The sequence below is a fragment of the Artemia sp. Qi Xiang Cuo genome, chromosome 6 (genome assembly GCF_049724085.1).
Source record: "Artemia sp. Qi Xiang Cuo chromosome 6, ASM4972408v1, whole genome shotgun sequence".
NCBI lineage: Eukaryota > Metazoa > Arthropoda > Branchiopoda > Anostraca > Artemiidae > Artemia > Artemia sp. Qi Xiang Cuo.
In genome coordinates, this window is record NC_142799.1 from 55,060,589 (window position 1) to 55,077,259 (window position 16,671).

Sequence of the window (16,671 nt, forward strand, 5' to 3'; positions counted from 1 at the left end):
ATATTCACATCAGAAAGCAGGCTGGTATCAAGCAAATTCCTGGATTCAGACTTAATTCCTTCATTATGTCTATTACCAATGATCTGTTACTTTGTGGACACTGAATAAGTTTTTGTCTAGCAGAAACTTATGCATGACAATTGGTTTAACACATAAATTCTCCAGAAAATACAGAAATGATTCAGAATATTTTAGGCTTAATTCTCAATTTCAAACTTTTGAACAGGTGAAAAATATAATATAAACTTTAAAACTAGACAGTTGTTAGAAATTGTTGTTTAAATAGTAAAACTTAATAAGTTTTATTTTTACTTGCCAAAATGTTTGATTTTGAGATTAACACTCTACCAACAGTTTGATTTGATAAAGAAATTCTTTATCATTTTAGCTAAGAATGTCTTTTAACTTCCAAAACTAGAATTCTTAGGGATCAATTTATTTTAGGAGAGCAGAAACACTGCTACAATCAGGTGTCAAACAAAAAAATTAAACACAGTATAAAAACTAAATTCATTCTTTATGAAATATCAACACAAGATGCATGTTAAGAATCAAAATATATACACAACTGTTTTAACCTTTATTCAAAAAAATTAATTCAGATACAATGCTTCCAGTAAAGATCTATAACTTTCCATGGCATAGGTCAGCTAAGCTAATCTGAACCAGAGATAAAGAGCTTCAAGACCAAAAACTAAAAGAAAATGCTGCTCTTCTATGTAGGTTGTCCATTTTGCTTTATGAAAAGTTATTAATGTGGCTTGATGTAAGGTTGATTCAGGGGTTTATTACATGAGTTGATTGAAACCTTGTCAATTATCCTGACATTCAGCTTTATACAAAAGAAATTAACAAGGGTTGAAAGTGAAGGGCTAGTTCAAGGCATATTTGAGGGAAGACTAGCTTGCATCAGGCATGTGGGCTTGCTGGAAACCCATATGCCTTACATGGGCACCCACAAGGGGGGGGGCATGCCCCCCCTCCCTGGAATTTAGACCAGAGTAGGAAGAAAATAGAATGTAACAACTAATCAAACAAAAAGAATTTCTTATTTTTGTTTTGTCTTTTAGAACTGCTATGAAACTTGTTTAGATTCAATTCTTATATCTTAAATTAACTCAATACAGGTCATTATTTATCTATCTAAAGGACACCAAAACCAGAACCAAATTTAGGGTGTAGAGTAAATACTTTCAAGGGCATTCTTATGCCCAAGCAATAGTGTGACAAGCTTGATAAAGCTTACTGCATTTTGGAATTAATAAACAAAGAAAGTTTTATATATATCACGAGTGGATCCACCTTCTCCAATAGTTATGTTATTAAGTAGTTCTTTCTGTTTGTATTTGTTTTTCTTGCCAGTTTTGCTTTTTCTTTCTTTTTTGTTTGTGCTCTGTCTTTTTCTGTTGATTGTAAGACAGGTTATTAAACAAATTCATTCATTCATATACAGCATCATGCCCTACCAGGAGGCAGTTTGGTCTTGGTTTTTGCTCATATTTTGTCAAGCTAAAAATGTAAGTCTAATTTGTTTTACTCTTTTCCTTAAGGGGTAAGATTCTAATTTTGCTTAAGTCTTTAATGATCACGCTGTGTCTATTCCATTGGATGTATTCTATAAGGTCTTATCCTATTAGGAATTTTGCTTGCTTTTCTTTCATAATAATGAAACTTAACTTTTAGCTTAAACCTGAATGGGAATTTAGTCAAGATACCAGAATTTATGAATTAAAATATTGATCTTTTAATAAATCAACAAATAATTAATAATTAATCAACAAATATTTCTAAATAAATTACAAATAAATTGCTTAAATTGAATAGTAGAATTAATAGTAATCAGTTAAAATATTAATAAAATAAAAACCATTTTTTTATTGTAAAACTCTTGTTTTTTTTATACCAAATCACATTTTTGTACAACTCAGTGTTTGAAATATGAACAGTCTGGTGGCTGGCATTTACAACCCCCCCCTCCCCAGCAATTACCTCTTGGAAAATACCCCCCATGGAACAAGCTTGTCAACAAGTTTGACATAGTAGCTAACTGGTTAAAACTCAAAAATGATACTTAACTGATCAACGAAATACTTCTTTGTATTTTTTTTACTACAAAATTTATTTCTCCTCCAATCTCTGCTACTCTGGCATCTGCACCCCCCCCCCTGAAAAATTTTCTGTGGGCACCCTTGATGCCTTATATATAAATGACAAAATATTATATAGCCAATAGCCTACCTTATACATAAATGACAAAATACTCAAAACCTTTTAACTCTGAAAAGAGACTTTTCAGCTGTAAAAAGTAAATAGAATATTCATTATGTAATATTTTGCTGATATACAAGTATTTCCCCTGGGTGCCATTTATTAACATTAACCTACAGGTACAGTAGGTGAAACTGTGAAAACATTTTGGTAAAGTTCTACAAAATCATATTATTGAGTTAGAACTAAAGTGAATACACCATTCAATGCCTTTTTTATGCTGATTACAAATATAATAAGCATTTCTATTGGAAATGATTTTCACCCCCCCCCCTATATAGGCTATACCTAACCTAACCCAACCTAACCTAACCCTGAATTGGCATAGCCTATATAGGGGGGGGGGGCGGAAATTCATGTCCAATAGAAATACTTATTATATTTATAATCAGCATAAAAAAGGCATCAAATGGTGTATTCACTTTAGTCCTAACTCAATAATATGATTTTGTAGATCTTTACCAATATTTTTGATAACCTACTTCAAAAATGCCACATTTTTCAAAATCATACAATTATTTGGAAATTTTTAGTCCTGCAACAGGGTTGATAGGTAGGGTCCAAAATATCTTTAAACTTTTAGTTAGCCTACTAGCCTAGCCTATAGGCTGTTTTGAGTCCTTTAAGCCTTTTAGGGGCACTGGTAAATTTTTTTCAAAATTATGGGGGGGGGAGCAAAGTTGGAGCCAATTTTCCAAAATCAAGTGATAATGACAGTAAAAACTAAAAATATGCCATTTGGTACTATAAAGATACTATAGTGCTATAAAGGTACTTTATAATTAAACTACAAAGGCAAATATGTAGTTAAAAAATGAAATGTTTCTGTTGATGCTTGAATTATGCAGGTTTCTCTTAGTTTCGACAAAATTTTGGAAGTAACTAAATTTCAGCTGGGGGGAGGCAAACAGAGGTCGGGGGGGGGCGAACCGAGGTCTGGAAGAGGCAGTTGCAAATTACGCATAGAATAGAACATTTTCGAAAATTGCCTGCCTTCTTAAAGTAGGTATATTTGATCAGAAAGTCAATGCTATTCGTGCTTCAAATATTTCGCCAATAATTGGTTGTCTCTTGATTACCGTAAGTGCAATTATGAAATAATGGACGACTCAGATATTATTTTAAATCCAATATTGAATTTTACCTTAGAAAGTGGTTTTAACAGTGAAGGAAAAGTTGACATCCACACAATCGGACAGTAAGAAACGTAAGATTTGATGAAGCAGTGAAAAAGGATTTTCAAAATTGATCCAGGAAAAGTATGTCTAAGTTTTCTTAAAATACCGAGACTCCTGCAAATCTTCATTTTAATAAAATCAATGTGACGTTTGAAAGATAGGTTTTCATCAACAAGAATGCCCAAAAAACGAACATATTGGTCTTTAGATCTATGAATTATTCCATTTGGCTGGTGAATTTCTGATAACTGGGGATAAACCTGAGAAACACTCAAAAAAATTTAAAAACTGGACTCACATTTGCAGTTTCCCAAAGTGTTCTAGCTTAAATGTGATTTTTTTTTATGCTTTAAGTATATTTTATGTCATTCTAAGACATGTAGAAAAAGTTGAAATAAAATTATCATTTTAAAAAAAATAAACTTCAAAAAGTATTAAAAAATGGGGGGATGGGACCCAAAGAGTTGGAGGGAGGTGACCCTTGGAGGTTGAGGTCCTTGGTGGCTAGGGTCAATGGTGGTAGCGGTCCTTGATGTTTCAAATCCATAACCATCTCACTAATCCCATATTCTCTACTTGTCTATTATAGCAACTAAAACCATGAAGTAAATCTATGTCAAGTCACAATTCTCAAACTGTTTCACCCCAAATAATCCCCTAAAATGTCAATTTTTTATGCTTTAAGTATGTTTTATGTCATTCTAAGTCATATAAAAAAAAGTGGAAAAAAATTTTTATATTAAAAAAATAAACTTCAAAAAAGTATAAAAAAAATGGGGGAATGGGCCCAAAAAGTTGGAGGGAGGGTGCCCCTTGGGGCTTGGGGAGAGAGTAACTTGGAGGTTGAGGTCCTTGGTGGCTAGGGTCATTGGTGGTTGCGGTCCTTGATGGTTCAAATCCATAACCATCTCACTAATCCCATATTGTGTACTTGTTCATTCTAAGACATGTAAATAAAGTTGAAATAAAATTATAATGTTTAAAAAATGCACTTAAAAAAGTATAAAAAATGGGGGAGGGCCCAAAAAGTTGGAGGGAGGGGGCCCCTTTGATGTTGGGGAGAGGGGACCTTGGAGGTTAAGGTCCTTGGTGGCTAGAGTCATTGGTGGTTGCGGTCCCTGATGGTTCAAATCCATAACCATGTCACTAATCCCATAATGTGTACTTGTTCATTCTAAGACATGTAAGAAAAGTAGAAATAAAATTATTATGTTAAAAAAAATAAACTTCAAAAAAGTATAAAAAATGGGGGGATGGGCCCAAAAAGTTGGAGGCATGGGGCCTCTTGGAGGTTGGGGATAGGGGACATTGGAGGTTGAGGTCGTTGGTGGCTAGGGAATTGGTGGATGCGGTCCTTGATGGTTCAAATCCATAACCATCTCACTAATCCCATATTGTGTACTTGTCCGTTATAGCGACCGAAGCCGAGAAGTAAAGCTATGTCAAGTCACATGTTTCAAACTGTTTCACCCCAAATAGTCCCTTAAAATGTTAATTAATCTCTGATGTTTCCATTGTTTTGACAACTTTGCACAGGTAAATTTGAAATTCCTATGAAGTCTTTTGATTTTTCTCTCATGAAGTATTACACAATCGAAGTACACAATAAGTTCAACGTAATTCATGTCTGTATCAATTACACATCATCCTGTCTGGAAATTAAGAATAATATGTTGTCAAATGTCTCATAGCAGATAAGTTTCGACAACATCCTGTTACATAAATTCATGGTAAATTCATTGGAGGTCAAGTAATATCAACTTGTCCCGGTCAGATTCAAAGGGCTTTTGATCTTGTTCGCCAAGTATTTTCAATATTTTGACCGACGAATTCATACGATTCGAACTGGATTTATTAGGAGTTTCAGAAACTTATATCCCAGGGGTAGGAAGCATGAAATTAAGTGATATAGAATTTGTCTGCTCAGGCAGCAAGGATGGGGTACATAGACAGGTAGAAGAGCTCACGATGAATCAGAAAGCTGCTAAGTCTTGTTTAGGCTGGGAATTTATTAATAATAGAATATACTGATTGCTCATTTTATGACTAAAAAGTTCAGGGTATCAGTTATAGTAGTATACGCCCCTGTAGAACCGACTGACAATGACTCAGATGAGTTTTACTAACAGTCACAGGAGCAAATGGACAGGGTCCCAGGTAGAAATATGATGTTTTTACTAGGGGGCTTTATTGCCCAGGTTGGTAGAAACAGGGATAGATGGTATCCTAGCCTAGGTAAATTTGGTGTTGGAAAAGAAAACAGTAATGGATACAGACTTTTGAAATTTTGTAGGTATAATAATCTAGTTATAGCCAATATGGTGTTTGATCAGAAGATGGCTCATAAGTTAACATGGTATTCACGTGATGGTAAGACAGCAAACTTTATCGATTGTGTTACATTAAACCGAAGACTGGCAGGATCAATACAGGATACTAGGGTATACAGGAGTGGTGTTATTGATGTTAAAAGTAAAGATCACCATCTAGTAGTGTCAAGGGTTAATTTAAAGCTCAAATTTCGGAAGGGTAACTACCTCCCGGGGAAGTTATGATGCTGTTAGACTCCAGGATGAGAATTTGAGAGATACTTTCCAGGAACAGTTGAATACTAAACTTGAGAATTTAAAATTTGATAATGTGGAAGATGGTTGGAATAATTTTAGAAAAATAATTTGTGAGGTTGCTGAAGGTGTCATAGGGAAGAAAGCTAGGACTATAGCTAAAAATATTAGTGAGAAAGGTTTATGTTAATAGACACAATTGGAGGGGGGTCGGGTTGGGGGTAATTCACCCCCACCCAGCCCCTATATATTTTTCCTGTTCCCAGATTTTTAATCACTCCAGCTTTCGGAGTATTTTAATTGAAGAATGCTATTTTAGGTATTCCCATTAAAAAATATGAAAATTACCCCCCCCCCCCCTAAATTTTTTTGAATTGACTCCAGTAATTTAAGGGGAAAATAATGTAGACAGAAAAAAATAAGTCAATTATAAAGAATAAGTGGTATCAGTACCTAACGCAACGTTTTTTTTAACGAATTCAGTTACTTTGTATATAGAATTTTAATATTATACTATGATATACTTAGAAGGAGAGAAATGAATATACGTTAAACTGTGTGATGATGGCAAAAAAGCTGAGACTTTGCATAGACCCAATATAATTGAATACAGATAACAATAACAAACCTTAAAAAAATTAATTCAGTTAAATTTGCTTCTCCTATCCCAATGAGTTTGATCCTCGCCATAGCTTTAGGTAGTTTGCATTTTCTGAAAGTAATGTGTAAGTTAGAAATAGCTTGGTCTAGCTTTCGGAACAACGTAATTGTACTTATTTGAAAAAGGAAGGAACTTTAAGATTAAGTTTAAAAAGATATAAAAACTGGTATTCTACCTATATTTGGCACATAAAAATTTGAAGGGGAGAAATTCTTTTGGTTTTCTCATGCTTTATTGGAACAAGCCACAGCATAAATATTATAGAGTTTAGAAAATTTGGTTCAGAAATGGGAAACATAACAGCGCGTGGCTTCGGAAGTTTCTTAAAGCGTCACAGCAATAGCTTCAACAGGTATCCTATATCTCCATCGCAATGCGCTAAAAATCTGTCATTGCGCACGCGCGAAGGCGGAGTCATGACGAAAGGTGTGCGAGTGAGGTTTCCTAAAAATTCTTAAAGGAGAGCATTAAAATTTTTCATACTGTAAAAAATTTATGCTGTGGATCAAGCTGACTCTAGAATGCCAGTTCTGTGTCTTTCCAGTGTGTTTCTGCGCCAACACTCTCCCCTCTTTCTATTTACTTATGTTATTCATGCAATTTCTATCATTAATTTTCAGTAGGTCCAAATAGACATATCGTGTATCTGAAACTTGACAAATAGAAATGACGCAAGATGATTTTAGTGTTTTTGTGCAGTTTGCCTAGATCACTTGTATATTCGGGAAATAATTAGATCTCGTGTCTTGTTTTATATAAAGTGTACTTTTTGTATTATACGGCGATCTCTGATAGACGAATTTTGTATTGTCTTGCCTTGAAAATAAACGCAGTTTTCAATTTTCTTTCCTTCATTTTTATCTTGACAGCTGTAGCTTTTGTTCTTTTAGAGCGGTTATCGTCTCACAAAAAAATTAAATGGCTTAACTCGTACTTTTTCAAATATGGTTCAAAAGAGCGAAAAAAAATCTTCCACTGATCGGATTTGTTGACGCAAGTTCACTTCATAGGAGACAGAAATGGGAGGACATAACTTGGACTAACAAGTGCTGCATAACTACCGACCTTGAACCGGGATTTCAGTACAGTATATTTATTGGTTACGTGGTGTTTATTTTTTCTTATTCAAATTCTCCCAATTTTACCCAATTTCATGTCTCCTTTAAAGTCTCCTTAAAGTACAAAGAACACGAGCGAACTAAGCTAATCTGTTTTGTTTCCTGTTCGCTTTTTATCACATTACATTATTACTGAAAACACATTTATTAAACATTTTGACCAAAATGGTTGTCTCAAAATTTTTATCCAATATTAGTGGTGGTTGCGGGGCGGGCGGGTCGCAAAAAAGTGCATGAAAGGACCGCTTATTGGCTTTCAGCAACTTTTAACTCTTGAAAGTGGAGCAAGAAATTTCAATTTCTAATTGATAAGCTTTTCTCAAGTTTCTACGGCCATACCTTCTAAGCAAGGGTGACGAGAAAAAAACAATGACTGAAAAGAATGCAATGAAGACACATGACTCTTTACTATAGGCAACACTGGAGCGAAAGAAAGAGTTACGGCAAAATCGTAGTTGATGCCATAATTTCTGTTTCCTAGCCCAATGATTTTTTGGTTTTCCCCTGGAAGTAAAAGCAATAAAAGCAAAAATATAGCAAAATTATAAGTAAGAAGATTAATTTTCTTATAAGTAAGAAGATTTATTATTTTGCACAATTTGTATACTTTTAAAGAATTCAAAACGATTTTTTCTCTGAAACATTTGGGAAAATTGTGCACTATGAGTCCGGTCCCGAATTCAGCGTCAAAAGTCACACTAGAAGTGAAATTAAGAGTTTGAGAAGCTGGAAATTGTGTTTATCAGTATATTCCATAAAGAGTCATAATCTTCCAAATAATAAAGAAAATGAAACTGCCGGACCCCCAGCGACAGATATCAGGTAATCTTGAGGATCAACTCGATTTTTCTGTATTCTGTAGCCTTTCTGTATTGTGGTCTATAGACCACAGTGGCGGTAGAAACCTCGGTTTCATTGAGTCAATAAAATGCTTTCTCCATAGTCTTTCCAGATTTAATATAGTCTTGCCATAGTGAAAACCACATTTCTGGGTGTAGTAGCTTACAACTTTAAGACCATGTGATTTATACACTTCGTTCACCGACTGTGTTCCTATCCTTAGAGCTTTTTCAAGGACATCGTCAGTTAACAGACTGACATCGTAATACTCAGTAATTATCGCTTCAAGTTCAGCAAGCCTATCGAGTGGAATTTTATCTTTAGCGGATTTGATGGCTCTTGCCGCTGATCCAACTTTCTTCAACAAAAGATCTTTGGTTGCTTTGACCCTGTCTTTGGGTCCAATTGGAGCATTACATTCTTCAGCCAGTCGTTTACGTAATGCCTGATCGCAATTATTACTAATTTTATGACATGTGATACATAACAAAAGAACGTCGTGAGACTGATGGTGTTTCATGATATCCGAAAAATGCTTCTGATATTCTCGCGGGACAACATATTTTCTCACCAAGGATTCATTTTCGCCACATACAACACAGCATATGTCTATAGGTTTCTTATAATATTCGTCACAATCTCCAACAGTTCGAACCGATGGTTCAAAGTTGAGTCGAACTGTAAAAGGGTTCTCCTTCACCTGTTTTCCAATACCTTTCCTAATATACCAGTCAGTCCTTTTGCGACCACAGGCAGACAAAATTTTGCCATCTGGTGCTTCTAAGTAGCAATTGTTATACTTTGAGCCTTTCATTGGGGATTTTTTATATTCCTTGAGAGGAGTCATTTTGCATGAAACCTTACTCTCGATTGGATGTGTACCAGTTTTCAAATGCTTGTCCAGGTACGGTTTGACAATTTGTCGGGCAATAGCCCAGCTTTCTGAAGCAGTAACAGGGAAAAACCTCTTCTTAATGGATAATTGGTAAAAATCATTAACAAGTTCACAGAAGATAGGCACTGAAACAAAAGCATCCAGGGAAGCATAGTCAATTTGTCTATTTTTCAACTGCGGTGCTTCCCAGTCACTGCAAATGATCTGGAGATCTTTCTTGAGGGTTATGCCAAGGAATTCCGCTGATAGTTCTGCTAGTCCCATTCCCTTTTTCAATTTTTTTTTGTCTTGACGGCTAAAAACAAGATGGCGCAAGTCTAAACAACCATGAACAGCCACTCCAGAATTTCCTCTCAATCGAAGTGCGTCACCTTGAATTCCAACTCCAACTTTGATTATCTCTTCATTTTCGAGTATTTTCTGAATTTTCGGCAGAATATTTTTAACTTTGCAGAGTCGAATTAAAAGACATTCTCCAGAATGCGATGAAATTTGCAATAGAGCAACTGGCTCTTTGGTTTTTTCGGCCACCCACTCACAATCTAAGCCGACAATCTTGGACTTCTCGACTGACATAAAAAAAGACGGTGGTATTTTAGTCCAATCATTTCTACTTTCAATCATAAGAATCTTAAGTCCTTTGCTGTGAATTAACTGTTCACATTTCTTCCTTTGAATTCGAAAAAACTGTTCAAAACGATATCTAAGGTGAACAAAACTTGCAACTGCAGCAGCGCCAAACACTAGCGCTGCACCAGTAACTACGGTAGGAATAGCTGTCCCAAAAGCTTTCATCATAAAATTAATTTTTCTTAGTGATTAAATTTATACTAAAATGATTCCTTCTAGGCAAGTAGTTTTATACTCGTTTTGACGTCATTCTTTAAGTCAATTAGATAACGTCATCATAATTAGGCTATATATATATATATATATATATATATATATATATATATATATATATATATATATATATATATATATATATATATATATATATATATATATATATATATATATATATATATATATATATATATATATATATATATATATATATATACCTTAGATCCGCCTGTGCCTCCAGAGGCACCCAGGGCATCAAGAAGGAGCCGCCAATCTTCCCGCCGATTTGCTGCTGCAAGTATGTCCTCCCACTGAGGTTGGATTGATGCGTGCAGGTTACGGAGATCTGTCTGGTACGTTCGACGCAGGGTGTTTCTGGGTCTGCCCCTGCGGCGTGGACCCGTTGGCTGCCAATGAAGCGCTGCATTTGGTAGTCGGAGATTGTCCATACGTAGTACATGGCCAAGGTATCTCCATCGGCGGACTCTTATAATATGTGTCACAAGAGGCTGGCCAGTCTTGTCACGGATGGATTGGTTTGTTATTCTCTGCTGCCAACGGATGTTGAGAATTCTTCCGAGACATATGTTTTCGAAAGCAAGTATTCTTAGCTCTTGTTCCTGGTTCAGGTGCCAGGTTTCGGCAGCGTAAAGCAGCACTGGCATAGCATTGCTATTGAACAGTCATAACTTTAGCCGTATAGAGAAGCTTTGGGACCGCCACACTTTCCGTAATCTATTGAAGGCCCCATTAGCTTGGCCGATTCTTGTGAGCACTACTTTTGTGGTCGATCCGGTACTTTCTATTATGCTTCCCAAGTATTTGAAATGGACAACTTGCTCTATGTGTTGGTCCCGCAAGTGATGCTCAGGGGTGAATCTGTGGTAGCCATGCATTTTGTTTTCTCATTATTTATTTTTAGGCCGACATGGCCGCCTCTCTCCCTCACTTTGTCAAGGAGTTCTTGGAGTCTTTGCTTGCATGATTCTAGGACGGCGATGTCGTCAGCAAAGTCTACATCACTGAGGCGTGTTTCTGGATTTAGCTGGATTCCGTCTGTGCTTGTACTTCGCAGTATGTAATCAATGACAATTACGAAAAGTAGCGGTGACAAGACGCAACCTTGCTTAACTCCTGACATAATGCGGAAGAAACGGGTTTAGCCATCTGGTGTCTTTACACAGCACTCGCTATCTTCATAAAACGCAACGATCAGTGAAACTATCTTTTCAGGGATTCCGTAATGCAGTAGGATTTTCCCCGGACTTTGGCGGTCTACTGAGTCAAATGCCTTCTCAAAATCGATGAATATCATATAGATTTTGGAGCGCTATTCTCTGCTTTCTTCCGTCAGTAGCCGTAGGGTGAATATCAAGTCTGCACATGAACGGTTCGGTCTGAATCCATGTTGCTCGTCGCGACGGTGTCTGTCGAGCTGCGAGCTGATTCTCTGCAGTAAAATGTGCATCAGCAATTTTCTAGGTATGGAAAGCATGCAGATTCCTCGCCAGTTGCCTGGGAAGGACGTATCGCCTTTCTTAAAGATCCTCACAAGCGTGCTGCGTTTCCAATCCGAAGGTACTTTGGCGGTCGTCCAGATTACTGCGAACAACGCTGTCCAGAACTTGATGCAGGTCATAACAGTCGCTTTGATCATTTCCGCGGATATCCTGTCTTCGCCAGGCGACTTCCCATTTTTCAGCTTCTTTGCTGCTGCTATATATATATATATATATATATATATATATATATATATATATATATATATATATATATATATATATATATATATATATTATATATATATATATAATTTCTTGCCGAGTTGCTAATTGAGTCATCCTAATGACGAGAAAAAAATCCAAAGAATCCACTATACTCCTTGATGCACCTCAAACAACAATAGAAGAAGAAATAAAAATAGTAATGATAGTAAAAATGACAAATAATAGCATAAAATGAAAAATTAAGATATATTTATTTATTAACTCAAATTGTAAATTTTTCAAATCCTTTTGTGTCATTAATTATCTTTTCACTACTATTCCATAATTTTATAAATAAGAGATAGATAAAAATGGCAAAAAAAAACTTAAACTCATAATTAGAAACATTTATTATTAACTTTATTTCTAAATTCTTCTAACCTTTTTATATAATTAATTAATGAAAAAAAAACTTTCTGAAAAAGAAGTTTTCTAAAGAAAAGTAAAGGCCATATTAAATTTAAGATCAGCAGATATAAAAATCTAAAATAACTCATACTCAAAACAACCAGAAATTACTATTAAAGAATATATGAAACCCAAAAAGAACAGAAATTAAATGAACAATCATAACAAAAAAAAACTAAATTACAATAAATAACCGAGTCAAACTTAAAACGAGCAGAAATTAAAATGAGTAGGGTTCAAAACCCCAATGCTTTCTAAAAGTCAGAATATAATTTGCACTTTATTGAAAAAGAATTGTTTTAAATGTTTTCACTTTTATAACTTTAAAACATCAAAAATTAATTGATATTTTAAGGAATAAATATCAGCATATGTATATTAAACTGACAATGCACATTCGTTTGAATTTTATTCAGTAAAGTGTAAATTATATTTTCGCTTTTAGAAAGCATTGGTGTTTTGAACCCTACTCTTTGTTTTGGGTTTCATTTATTTGGTGTTTTGAACCCTACTTGTTTGTTGTGGGTTTCATTTATTTATTAATGCTGATTTGTGGTAGTTTTATGCTTGGTAGATTATTTGATTCTTTTTTTGGCTCATTTTTGGTTAAATGGAGTTTCTTGTTTGTTTTTTTTAAAACTTATTCTGAGGAAAAAGTTTTTTTAATTTATAGACAAGAAAAGACTACCTTTTGCCATCTTTCTACGATTTACTTGCTCCATCTTGAAACCGGGTATATCCAGAAGTATCTCATTAATTGAATCCAGGAAGTCTCATATAATCCAATAACATTACACCACCCATCACAAACCATCAGCCTCATCTTATCAGTCAATGAAGAAAGCCCTGGGTATTAAGTTGAAGCACCGAAAAATGATCATCTCATTTGAAAGCCCACTTTTAATTAGGAACAACTTATTACTGACTGAAAGAGTAAAATTTACAGAGTTTCTTTTAATTTGAATAATACAATTATTAACAATACTCAAACATCTATGGGGTTACTTTGAAATTGAAGCAAACGCCCATCTAGGAAGCAGACATACTTGGAGCATACAGTTGGTAATACTTATAGAGATTTTGAATCAAACCTGCGGCACAACATTCCCAACTAGGAATCGATCTCTGGCAATTATATACAATTTGATAACTTGGAAAACTACAAGACAACAGTAAAGTATTTCTAGTGAAAAGCGCCCCAATAATTGCAAGAATCTTAACAGAAAGAAGTGCCACGAGGAAAACAATTGTATCATAGTAAAAACTAGTTATATGGTAATTCCATCTAAGAACTATAAACTCATGTTCATAGACACTCGATATATCAATATACTTGCTCAACCTGAAGTCTGAAATCTTAATGATCTATAATATGAAGCAACAACCAATGCACTGCAAGCATCGATGCTAAAAGTCTTTTTCAAGTCCTTCAAACCTGAAGCTTTTACAACAAGTTCTAGACTTGGCATTAAAATCGTAAAACACACATTTAATACCCCCCCCCCCAAAAAAAAAAATATAAATGAAAGGAAAAAAATCTAAAACAATTAAACAAACGGTTATATCTATACAAAATCTACAAATAATCGGATGTATGTAGCTAAGAGAGGAAAGGAAATAATAAATGATAAATAAAACCAAAAAGGGTGAGACAACGAGGATTTTGTCAGCCAGTGGTAAAATATGAAGACGAAAAACGAGCAAATATTTCGACAAGGACCTCCGCCAAGTCGTCCTTGGTGATATTTTACCACTGGCTGACAAAATCTTCGTTTTCTCAATCTTTTTTGGTTTTATTTATCATTTATTATTTCCTTTCCTCTCTTAGTTATTTATTATTTCCCATTTCCTTCATACTTCATGTATAGCCAATGTGTTCTTAGAAAGTATTTAAATAATCGGATCCTTCGTATCATGAATTGTCTAGGGGATTTGGCCAGAAAATACCCGTGGTCACTTCACACATTTAAGTTCGCAAAGTAATCTCTTGCTAAGTTCGAAACACCACGGTGCTTTTTTTTGCTCCTATGCTTCAGTGGTGTACTTGTCAGGGGTTGGGGGCTCTATCAGTGATTTACCTAAGACGCCAAAAACTCACGAGAGGGCTGGTATAAAGTCTGTAAAAGTCAAAAAAATATTTTAACTAAAAGGAATAAAAATGTGGCGTCATAGTAATAAGCCTGTGAGGGATAAAGCTTATGACCACAGACAAATAGTATAGGATGCAGATTAGTGGTCGGCACCGTTTCTGTTTTTGGCCAAAACAGAAACGGTAAAAAGCGGCAATGAAAAAACGGAACACAACCCCAAACGGTGAAAAAAAAACGGAAATCCGTTTCTTTTTTTCCTTTTTTTTACCGAAAAACATAAACGACCTGTTTTTAATTAAAAAACAGCCGTTTTAACAGATATTTCTGTGTTTTTTTTCAGTTTCTTTAGATTTACGAGAGTAAAGTGAATATTTATTAATATAGATTAATAAAAAAGACCAAATATACAAAAAGACCAAATATATGAAAAGACTACATAAATTAAAATTTATCACTTAAAAACATTCGGAGTTCAATTGACTTTGCAGTACTTCGTGAGCACTGCTTTCGCGTAAAGTACCCAGCAATACTAAATGCACTCTCACTGGGAACTGAAGTTGCAGGGACTGATAGATGCATACATGTAATTTCACTTAACTCCGGGTAAGTGTAAAAGTAATCAGACCAAAATTCTAGTGGATCAGAATTATTTTGTCCTGATCTTCGTCTCTCGCTCAAAAACACAGGAACTCTCTCCTCATATGCCCTGATAATATTTGCTGCCACGCGGTCAATGCTCATACTGTTGGCATTTTGCCTCGTAGAGTTCATCCGTAACCCAGTCGTGCCGAGAAACTTAGAAAACAAGCTGTCTTCTTGATCAAGAGTCTCTGGTGACCCTTTTCGGTTAGTCCCTGCCTTAGTAGGAGCGGCGTCAATAGGGAAAGATGTGGAGTTCAATTGGATTGGATCGAGTTCTTCTGTGCTTCTCTGTTCGGAGATGAATTGCTGGAGAGGAGAGGATATGGACTGACGAGCTGACTCTCTGTCTACACGTGTCATTTTTTTATAAATTGCAGGGTCCAAAAAGCCAGCTCTTGTGAAGAGCATCATATCAAACTTAGGACTGGCTGAAAAATATCTCCTGAGCTGAACAACTAGAAGCTCCTTCAGCCCATTGATTGACTCAGCCATAATACTAGTATCTGGAGTCTGACAAAACAACAGTAATCCCTAAATCATCAGCACGACTTTGCTTGCCGAAACATAATTTTATCCACTAGCTATCACTGGTGCCTGTTTGAACGGGCGAAGAACCTCAATGACAGCTTCCATAATGGACCACTCATTGCTGTGAAGTTCGAGCTCTCTAATCTTAGCGTCACGTAGGTTTTGGTTGAAGAAGTTGCGCAGTGGCTTTTTTCGTGCACAATACATTTCTATCATGGTAAGTGTGTTGTTCCATCGAACATTCATGTCTTTTGTGATGGATGGACTAAGATTATATATCTTGCAGATAGCTTCAAAAAGATCGTGGGATTTGGAAGATACTTTCAGGATTCTAACCAGCTTTCGTATTTTTACCAGTGCTGGTCCCAGCGTCAATACTTCACTAGATACGCCTCTTTGTCTAGGTATTGAGCTCTCACTATCGCTGTCAAGGTCTGGATCATTTAATTCTGAGCTACTGTCATCATCATACTGCAGTCGGTATACCCAGTTTCTTCAATGTCATCGTCTCCTACAATCAGGTCAGGAAAGTCATCTTGTTCAGCAGCATCAACGTTGTCATCAGATTCTGAACTGGATCCTAAATCATTCAGGTGGGGAACACTCACTAAATCTACCTGGTTTCTGCATTCCCACAGCTTAAGGGCATTAGTCACCACATTATGCAGGTTGTGTGCAAAGCATGAGCTTCGCATACTGTCACCGTCTCTGAGAGCCTTTACTATATTAGCTCTCGAATCAGTAATTATAAAGTAGAGTTTCCGTAGAATTCTGAACTTCTGGAGGCTACTACGGATTGCACGAATAATGTTGGCGCTAGTGTGAGCAACTTTCAGTCTTTTAAACTCAAGGATTCTATGCACCAAA

General features: G+C 35.6%; 1 protein-coding gene and 1 long non-coding RNA gene across 4 annotated transcripts in view; both read right to left on the reverse strand.

Moving 5' to 3' along the window:
- The window catches only part of LOC148951395 (uncharacterized), a 68,610-nt gene extending 65,199 nt beyond the window's left edge, over positions 1-3,411 (reverse strand). Inside the window, exon 1 of one of the 3 annotated variants that reach the window (XR_016141871.1) lies at positions 3,348-3,411. This is a non-coding gene — a long non-coding RNA (uncharacterized LOC148951395). Of the gene's footprint in view, positions 1-3,261 lie in introns of all 3 variants that reach the window. The other 2 variants (XR_016141870.1, XR_016141869.1) reach the window with 2 other exon arrangements.
- A 5,140-nt stretch (positions 3,412-8,551) lies between these two features.
- On the reverse strand, positions 8,552-10,319 carry LOC148951396 (exonuclease 3'-5' domain-containing protein 2-like). Its single transcript, XM_089091086.1, is given in 2 exon segments — positions 8,552-8,642; positions 8,644-10,319. Coding segments are annotated over 2 exon segments (1,767 nt in total).
- Positions 10,320-16,671: the final 6,352 nt, after the last annotated feature.